Raw genomic sequence first — 10,545 nt, 5'->3', positions numbered from 1 at the left:
GTCATTTTTGTAATAAGCCTACATATATAAATAATTATTTATAATCAATGAAATATTTTATATGATATGACTAACCCACACCCCCACACTTATATCGCCCGCATACTCTTATATTTACAACGCTTTTTAAACGAATTTATAACCACACAAACAATATATTCTCAAATAAAAGTATTCAACAAAAAAATGTAAATAGAATTGAGTTCTTACTTAAAGCAGAACTAGAGGCTTATCTCCAAAAAGCCACAAGATCACCACATGGTATTCAGGTAGCAGACAAGAAGTTAAAATGGATAGTCCTTGAAAAACTCAAACCTTAAAAATACACGCATTAGATTGTCCTTGAAAAACTCAAACTTTAAAAATCTACGCCTTGGATAGTCCTTGGAAAACTCAAACTTTAGAAGGATCAAAGAGGATCCGAAGGGTCAAAGAGGATCCGATGTATTCTCCTTCCCAACATAAGAGCTGAAGGCCTGCTCCTTCTTTATAGAAGAGCTTCTTCTGCAGAGAAGATCGGAAGGTCTAATCTTATCTTTCATATAGGACCCTAATGTCAGATGTCTGACGGTCTTCCCAAAGAAGTTCAGATGTATGATCATAGAAGTCCCCTTTTTCCGAAGACGCGAACCTTTCCACACAGAAAGCGAGGTAGTTATCTTATAGAAGGCCACAAGATCTCAACTTAGGATGTCAAATATATTTTCGAACACCAGAGAAGACCTATTCCTTAAATAATACTAAATAATTTCAGAAGGCCTTGCCATAGATAGGGCCTTCTACCAAAAGGAAGGTATTTTTCATACAATGTTTTCTTCATAGCAGGCCGAAATGTCATCTTCATAGAAAGCCAGAAGGTATTCTTCATAGTCACAGAAGGCCAGGAGGTCTTCTTCACAGACGGCCAGAAGGTATTCTTCATAGACTGTAAAAGGTCTTCCTTATAGAAGGTCAGAATGTTATCTTTAAAGAAGGCCAAAATGTATTCCTCATAGAAGGCCACAAAGTCTTCTTCGTATAAGCCCAAAAAGTGTTCATAGAAGCCAAGAAGGTCTTCTTCACAAGCCAGAAGGTATTCTTCATAGAACGCCAAAAGATCATCTTCATAGAGGCCAGAAGGTCTTTATCACTGAAGGCCAGACGGTCTTCTTTATAGAAGGCCAGAAGGTCTTCTTCAGAGAAAGTCAGAAGGTCTTCTTCTTTTGGAAGGCCAGAAAGTCTTCTTTATAGAAAGCCAGAAGGTCTTATTCAGGGAAGACCAACAGGTTCTCTTCATAGATTGGCTGAATGTCTTCTTCATAGAAGGCCAGAAGGTCTTCTTCATAGAAGGCCAGAATTTCTTCTTAATAGAAGGCCAGAAGGTCTTCCTCATAGAAGGCCAGAAGATCTTCTTCATAGAAGGCCAGTAGGGCTTCTTCATAGAAGGCCAGTAGGGCTTCTTCATAGAAGGCCAGAAGGGCTTCTTCATAGAAGGCCAGAAGGGCTTCTTCATAGAAGGCCAGAAGGGCTTCTTCATAGAAGGCCAGAAGGGCTTCTTCATAGAAGGCCAGAAGGTATTCTGCATAGAAGGAAAGAAGGTATTCTTCATAGAAGGAAAGAAGGTATTCTTCATAGAAGTAAATCTTCTTTATAGAAGGTCGAGAAGTTTTCTTCGTAGAAAGCCGGGAGGATTTCTTCAGAGAAGGGCATTTTAAATACGAGGCCAGGATTTTTCGATTAGAATACCAGAAAGTACTCTAAAGGAAGCTCAATAAATAAAGAAAAAAAAACAATTAAATCTTCTCAAAGAAGAAGGACGAAAAAATCTTCTCAAATAATCATGGAAAATGTGTTTATAGAGGGCCAATAGGTTATATTATAAACCAGCAAGGAAAGTAGTAAAGTCGGGTTGGGCCGACTATATGATACCCTTCACCACTTTGGGGATATTCTACATATGTATCGTTACAGATGTCGTCTTTTCGAAGGAACATTGATTTCATACTTTTTAAATAGACTTTAAGCTAACTTTACGAAACTTAGCACACATCATTCTAGACCCAATTCAGTGCCCAATGCCAAATTTCGTGCAAATCGAAAGATTTTTGGAGACCCATTTACTTTAAAGGAAAAATATATACGTATATATAAAGGCTAACATCTTCTTTATAGAAGGCCAAATTTTCTTCCTTGAAATCGAAAGAGAAAATGGTTTTATATAAATCGGAGAAAATATATACGCTATATCAGGATTTTTTTCGCGATTAGACATACTAAACTTAATTCAAGGTGCCAAATTTCATGCAAAGGAAGCTCAATAAATAAATAAATAAAGAAGAAAAAAAACAATTAAATCTTCTCAAAGAAGAAGGACAAAAAAGTCTTCTCAAATAATCATGGAAGATGTGCTTATAGAGGGCCAATAGGTCATATTATAAAAAATCAGATCGTCTTATTTAGACATTCCATAGTGCTATTCGTATATTAGACAAATAAATGATTTCCTCTATTCGTATAATAGAATAAACGGATTTCGTATAATAAAACCAAAAGTCTCGATCAATATAACCTCAATGTCGTCCCCTTTCAACTCCAAATTCATTCGGCAATAACCAACTGTCAAAGGAGCAAAAGTTCAAAAAACAAGGTCAAACTTTTCCAAATACAAATTAGGTTCGTTATTATTAAAAATTTATTGTGTTTTTAATTATGAACAATTTTCTTAAAATTAAACAACATTGTAATTAAATTAATATCTAAAGAAAAGGATTTTATGGAGCTATACTATTATATTTAAATGTTGGTTTGGGTGTGTGTGTTTGTTACGACCGCAACAGCAAATAACAAAGAGGAATCACTGACAAGCAAACATCTCAATTCCTTTACTGCCATTTTATGGTTACCCGATTGAAGCATAGAATCATTCATAGAAGAAGAAGCTATTAAAAAATTATTATTTTTTTATGGCAGTTTATAAAACAATAACAAAACCCATATTAAATCAGGCAAACTGGATAACCAAATGGATGCTTGGTTAACTGACTGGTTGGCTGGTCGGCAGGCAGCATCCTTATTTTATTTGGCACAATGTCAGGGCTGCATCTGTCCACTCTTATAGAATGAATATTGATAGACATTTATATACAGTTTGTCTTCCTTGTTGGACGGTGGTGGGGTATGGGCCTCCACTGACTGACTTCATATTTATTAAATTTCCTTGTTAAACAAAAGTTGTCCACTGGAAATGATATAGATGTTAAAGGGAAACCACCAACCCGACTTGGTTGGGTGGGATTGTTCATTTGTATGCCTCTATATGTGAATGTATTTAAGTCGCTGGCTGCATGTTTGCTCTCCATGGAATGCTTGTTGATGGCCATCCGCCATCCTGTTGGCTTGTTGCCTTAACGTAAATTTGTTTGTGTTTTTATTTTATTCTGCTTGAAAATGGTAGTTGGTGGTCAGTTCGCTGTTTTTTTTTTTTGGTATTCATATATATAGATCTATGTATATACAACTCGTGTCGTCTTCATCGTTATCGTCAACATCGGCATCGTTAGTGTGGTCGTTAGTCTGGTTGCCCATTACAGCTGAAAGGGTCTCTGTAAAATTTCCTCAACTTCACGTTTGTGCACTTTGCCAATGCCAGTTGCAGATGTTGGCGCCTCAACACGTCCACAGTAGACAAGCTGTTGGAGGATGCAAGAAAAAGGAAAACAAAGAAGAAAAGAAAATGAAAAAAATTAATAATTAAATACACAGAGAGAAAAATATATATTTTATTATATCTAAAAAATCGGAAGAAAAATAGAAAAATTAAATTAAAAAATCCAAAGGCTGAAATCCCTTTAGATCTTCCATAAGAAGGACTTCGAAGGAAAAGTAGGAAAATAAATCTTCAAAGACTGAAACCCTTCGAAGCCTTCCATAATAAGGATTTCTGAATATTCAACAAGAAGACCATCGCACTTTTAAAAAAAACGGACACCTGATCTTTTATAAGAAAATCTTTTGTTTTTCTATGAAAAAATCATTCCATATGATGAAGATCCAGTACTTCCACACCAAGGCACCCATAACATTTAAAAGGATATCTTCTGCTCTTCTGTGAGCAAGGCCAGAAGGTGTTCCCATATTACATCAGGAACTCACAGGAGGACAAAACGTATTCTTCTATATGGTCACAAGATATTCTCATAGAAGGTCAGAAGATCTTCTCATAAAAGTCCAGGAGGTTTTTTTCATAGAGGGCTAGAAAGCTATAACGTATTTTCTTAGAAGTCTATATGCCTACTAGTCTTCTAAAAGAAGACCATAAAAAGAAGACTATAAAAATACCTTCTGGTGGTCTGTGAGAAGACATACTGATTTTCTATAAGAAGATCTTCTCTAGACTTTCGCAAAGAATATCTAGTGCCCTTCGATCGTTTCCACGACAGAGGGGTCTACGATCCGAAACGACCCGAGTATTTCTCGGCCAACGTCTGTCACCTCAGCCCATTGTGTAAAAGCAATAGGGCTGCTACAACAACAACTGTCCTTCAATGAAAATACCTTCTGACCTTCTTTGAAAAAAAATCTTTTACAAGAACCTCTTCTGGAATCCGATGAGAAACTCTTCCGACTTTGTGTAAGAAGATGTTCTGCCCTTCTATGAGAAGTCCTTTGGGCCTCCTTAGAAAAGCAATTTAAAATTTCGATCAAAACTTCTCTTTTATGGTCCTTTGTAAGAAATATCTACTGTCCAGTAACTTCTATGATACGACTTTACTGCCTTCTATGAAAAGACCTTCTGCCATTCTATAAAAATACCTTCCGACCTTATAGCAATGGACCTTTTGGCCTGAGAAACCCTCCTGTCTTTATATGTGGAAAGACCTTCAATACCTCCTGCACTTCTTTGAGAAGACTTTTCGGATTCCTGCCCTCATATAATAAGAACTTTTGAAATCTATGACAACGGCTTCTGGTAGTCTGTAAGAAGTCTTTATTTTTCTTCCTATAAGAAGAACAAGATATTTTACAGAAGGGCTCCTTATAGAAAGACCAATAAAGGCTTCCTATAAAAACCTTCCAACATTCTTGGAGAAGAAGTTCTGACCTTCTAAAGGGGATCCTTCTGGTGTTCCTTCAAAATAAGTTCTAGCCTTTTATAAGACAAACCTCCTGACCTTTTAATAAGGAAGTCCATTGTCTTTTTTATAAGAAAAATATCTGCGTATTCTTTAGAAAAAAATCCGATATATTTCTTAAACCTTTTCCCCTTAATCTCAGTGTACCACAATAGTAAAGCTTAACAGATATGTATAAAAAAATAAATACTTTTGCTATGAATTATTTTCCTCTGTAAGACCAAGATGCAGTTGTTGCACGGAAGCGGTTGTAGGAAATACTTTTCAGTATCGTATGTACGATTCTGGAACATGAGAATGCGTTTACAAGATTTTGAAGTTGAATTCAAACAATTAAGTCGGAAAGTTATTTAAGTTGTAAATGCGATTATGACAAAAGATTAAAAAAAATTGTAACGCTGGCAATAATTGTTCACTTAAGAGTTTTAAGTGTAGATGTGTGTTGGCGAGCGTGTGTATAAATGCTATGCGGTAGCTGCATCAAAAGACAACAATTTTTTGTTGTGAATTGACTTTTAATTGAAACAGTTTATGGAGGGATATGAGAAGTGGAGAAACTGCAATGCAGTTATGGTTGTCAATTTTCGAAAATCAAGAGGATAAAGGATATGGAAAAATTATAAAAACAATATGTGGACCAAGTCATGGAACTGAAATCTGAACTCAATATTAACATAAGTTATAAAATATTAAAAAACATTTAAATAAGTAACCACATTTTATCAGAGGTTATGTTATTTTAAAATATCTATTTATAGGTAAAGGTTGAAAATTGTCTGCACACTTTCTAAAAATGTCTTCTATCGCAAGGAAATTCTCAACGTTCTCCTTGAGGTCTCTAACCAAAGCATGCTATTCAAAAATCCTTTTTATCTACAAAACTCGTTCGAAGTCTTCTAAGATCCTCAAACTATAGAAGAGTTCTCAAAGTCCAACAAAATAATCTCTTCATACAATTAGAAATTAATTTCCTTTACCTTTTGTCCCAGCAAATTTTCAAAACGTGGTTGGACAAATGTCCATGCGCCCATATTGCGATGTTCCTCCTGGGCCCAAATGAAAGCTGAAATAAAAAAAAATCATTCAAAATTAATTCCCAAATAATAATAAAAAAAAAATCAAATCATCCTCACTTTTAGCATTTTTGTATTTCTCCAATTCCTTTTGCAGTTCATAGGTGGGGAAGGGGCACAGTGATTCTAGTCTTATGATGGCAGTATCTTGTAAATTCTTTGCCTGGCGAACTTCGTCAAGAGCGTAATAATGTTTACCCGAACACAAAATGACACGTTTCACGGCATCAGGTCGGACGCTGGTTGTATCACCCAAAACATTTAAAAATTGTGTACCCGGTTCAAAGTCCTTATAGGTGGATGTGGCCGCAGATAAACGTAGCAGAATTTTTGGTGCAACCACAACTAAGGGTTTACGGAAATTACGAACTAATTGTCTGCGTAATACATGGAAATATTGAGCCGGTGTTGTGGGATTGACAATTTGTACATTAACATTATCACTATCCGGAGCAGTCTCTTTGGAATCGCATAGTTGAAGGAAACGTTCAATGCGACAGGAACTGTGCTCGGACGCGGCACCGTCATAGCCGTGGGGTAGGAGTATCACCAAACCGTTGGAGTCCATCCATTTTGCTGTAAAGAAAAAGAATTTGGATTTTCAGATTTAAAAAAACATTCTTTAAAAAATCCACGCCTATGATAGGCCTTGAAAAACATTATTTAAAAAATCCACGCCTATGATAGGCCTTGAAAAACATTATTTAAAAAATCCACGCCTATGATAGGCCTTGAAAAACATTATTTAAAAAATCCACGCCTATGATAGGCCTTGAAAAACATTATTTAAAAAATCCACGCCTATGATAGGCCTTGAAAAACATTATTTAAAAAATCCACGCCTATGATAGGCCTTGAAAAACATTATTTAAAAAATCCACGCCTATGATAGGCCTTGAAAAACATTATTTAAAAAATCCACGCCTATGATAGGCCTTGAAAAACATTATTTAAAAAATCCACGCCTATGATAGGCCTTGAAAAACATTATTTAAAAAATCCACGCCTATGATAGGCCTTGAAAAACATTATTTAAAAAATCCACGCCTATGATAGGCCTTGAAAAACATTATTTAAAAAATCCACGCCTATGATAGGCCTTGAAAAACATTATTTAAAAAATCCACGCCTATGATAGGCCTTGAAAAACATTATTTAAAAAATCCACGCCTATGATAGGCCTTGAAAAACATTATTTAAAAAATCCACGCCTATGATAGGCCTTGAAAAACATTATTTAAAAAATCCACGCCTATGATAGGCCTTGAAAAACATTATTTAAAAAATCCACGCCTATGATAGGCCTTGAAAAACATTATTTAAAAAATCCACGCCTATGATAGGCCTTGAAAAACATTATTTAAAAAATCCACGCCTATGATAGGCCTTGAAAAACATTATTTAAAAAATCCACGCCTATGATAGGCCTTGAAAAACATTATTTAAAAAATCCACGCCTATGATAGGCCTTGAAAAACATTATTTAAAAAATCCACGCCTATGATAGGCCTTGAAAAACATTATTTAAAAAATCCACGCCTATGATAGGCCTTGAAAAACATTATTTAAAAAATCCACGCCTATGATAGGCCTTGAAAAACATTATTTAAAAAATCCACGCCTATGATAGGCCTTGAAAAACATTATTTAAAAAATCCACGCCTATGATAGGCCTTGAAAAACATTCTTTAAAAAATCCACGCCTATGATAGGCCTTGAAAAACATTCTTTAAAAAATCCACGCCTATGATAGGCCTTGAAAAACATTGTTTAAAAAATCCACGCCTATGATAGGCCTTGAAAAACATTGTTTAAAAAATCCACGCCTATGATAGGCCTTGAAAAACATTGTTTAAAAAATCCACGCCTATGATAGGCCTTGAAAAACATTCCCTAAAAAAATCCACGCCTATGATAGGCCTTGAAAAACATTCCCTAAAAAAATCCACGCCTATGATAGACCTTGAAAAACATTCTTTAAAAAATCCACGCCTATGATAGGCCTTGAAAAACATACCCTAAAAAAATCCACGCCTATGATAGACCTTGAAAAACATTCTTTAAAAAATCCACGCCTATGATAGACCTTGAAAAACATTCTTTAAAAATCCACGCTTATTATATACCTTGAAAAACATTCTTTAAAAAATCCACGCCTATGATAGGCCTTGAAAACCATTCTTTAAAAAATCCACGCCTATGATAGGCCTTGAAAAACATTCTTTAAAAAATCCACGCCTATGATAGGCCTTGAAAAGCATTCTTTAAAAAATCAAAGCCTATGATAGGCCTTGAAAAATATTCTTTAAAAAATCCACGACTATGATAGGCCTTGAAAAATATTCTTTAAAAAATCCACGCCTATGATAGGCCTTGAAAAACATTCTTAAAAAATACACGCCTATGATAGGCCTTGAAAAACATTCATTAAAAAATCCACGACTATGATAGGCCTTGAAAAATATTCTTTAAAAAATCCACGCCTATGATAGGCCTTGAAAAACATTCATTAAAAAATCCACGACTATGATAGGCCTTGAAAAATATTCTTTAAAAAATCCACGCCTATGATAGGCCTTGAAAAACATTCTTAAAAAATACACGCCTATGATAGGTCTTGAAAAGCATTTTTTAAAAAATCCACGCCTATGATAGGCCTTGAAACACATTCTTTAAAAAATCCACGCTTATGATAGGCTTTGAAAAGCATTCTTTAAAAAATCCACGCCTTATATGATCCTTGAAAAATATTCTAAAAATGTCCAAAATTCTGCCCATACTCACTTTCACCGGAAATAATAAAATTATCAATGATAATCTGCGCTCCATTTGCAAAGTCGCCAAATTGTGCTTCCCATATAATCAGATTATCGGGATTATCAATTGCCATCCCATATTCATAGGCCAACACCGCTTCTTCGGATAGAATACTGTGTGCTACCTCCAATTTACCCGATTTACCATCGTTTAAGCCATTCAATGGTATGAACATTTCATTGCTCTCCTGATCGACCAACATGACATGACGGTGTGAAAAGGTGCCACGTCCAACATCTTCACCACTTATCCGAACATTGTAGCCCTGGTACATAAGGCTGCCTAAGGCTAAAGCTTCTGCTGTGGCCCAATCGATTTTCTGTCCTTCATTGAGTTTTTTGCGACGACCATCGACATGGGTCTTTTTGAGATGAGGGTGAATTTTCTGCAAAACAAAGCAAGACAAGAATGAAAACAAAACAAATAAATGAATGAATCAAGGAGGGAACAACATGAAAACTTTCAATGGCATCGAAAGAGGTTTTTAAATATCCATTAATCATTGGCATTAATTAATACGCTTTTTGTTGCCGTTGTTGTTGCTGTTATTAGTAACTTTTGTTCCTAATTTGTTATGTCAATTCATTGTTCACTAGAAGTGTCACTTACAAAGCCTTCGGGGTATGCCACACTTTGTTGTCCAATATAATTGAGTAGACCATAGTCGAGGCCGGTGTCCCAATAGGTTATCAAATCATTAGATGCTGTGGTAATGTGTTTCCATTGTTTTTGGAAATAGTTCGGTTCGGGTTTGTAATTTGGCACCAACAACAATTCCTCGTTGAGATAGTCCATGTATTGTTTACGAATGCCAGCAGCTTCCTCGGGGCTTAGTACTGATAGTTGTGCTAATTTTTCAGTATATAAATCAGGAACGGATCTGGTGGGAGGAAAACCATCATTAATAATAAATTTGAAATAAATGACAGTGACTTGATGGTAAATTAAAAAAATAAATAAAAAACTATGCCTGAAAAATATACTTTTAAAAATCCACGCCTTATATGGACCCTTGAATAAATATTTTTTAAAAAAATCCACACCTTTGATGGACCCTTGAAAAAATCTTCTTTAAAAATACCAACCCTTAGATTGACCCTTGAAAAAATCTTCTTTAAAAAATCCACACCTTAGATGGACCCTTGAAAAAATCTTCTTTAAAAAATCCACACCTGAGATTTAACCTAATAATAAATAAACGTCTTAGATGGACCCTTGAAAAAATATTCTTTAAAAAATCTACGCCTTATATGGACCCTTGAAAAAATCTTCTTTAAAAAATCCACGCCTTAGATGGACCCTTGAAAAAATCTTCTTTAAAAAATCCACGCCTTAGATGGACCCTTGAAAAAATCTTCTTTAAAAAATCCACGCCTTAGATGGACCCTTGAAAAAATCTTCTTTAAAAAATCCACGCCTTAGATGGACCCTTGAAAAAATCTTCTTTAAAAAATCCACGCCTTAGATGGACCCTTGAAAAAATCTTCTTTAAAAAATCCACGCCTTAGATGGACCCTTGAAAAAATCTTCTTTAAAAAATCCAC

At 35.1% G+C, this 10,545-nt stretch overlaps 1 protein-coding gene across 1 annotated transcript in view; it reads right to left on the bottom strand.

Annotated features, from left to right (window-relative positions):
- Positions 1-3,495: 3,495 nt before the first annotated feature.
- LOC133328976 (probable 2-oxoglutarate dehydrogenase E1 component DHKTD1 homolog, mitochondrial) overlaps positions 3,496-10,545 on the bottom strand; it is a 39,540-nt gene continuing 32,490 nt past the window's right edge. The window contains exons 8-12 of the mRNA XM_061537480.1: positions 9,611-9,881; positions 8,969-9,386; positions 6,245-6,760; positions 6,089-6,174; positions 3,496-3,668 (exon numbers count right to left, since the gene is read on the bottom strand). Of these exons, the coding sequence (XP_061393464.1) occupies positions 3,564-3,668; positions 6,089-6,174; positions 6,245-6,760; positions 8,969-9,386; positions 9,611-9,881 (1,396 nt within the window). The 3' untranslated portion in view covers positions 3,496-3,563. The remainder of the gene's footprint in view (positions 3,669-6,088; positions 6,175-6,244; positions 6,761-8,968; positions 9,387-9,610; positions 9,882-10,545) is intronic.

The sequence above is a fragment of the Musca vetustissima genome, unplaced genomic scaffold (assembly GCF_032173495.1).
Source record: "Musca vetustissima isolate MV318-11 ecotype Yass unplaced genomic scaffold, APGP_CSIRO_Mvet_v1 utg16177, whole genome shotgun sequence".
Taxonomy (NCBI): domain Eukaryota; kingdom Metazoa; phylum Arthropoda; class Insecta; order Diptera; family Muscidae; genus Musca; species Musca vetustissima.
Note: the sequence above shows the minus strand (reverse complement) of the source record. Positions and strands in the feature narration are given on the sequence as shown.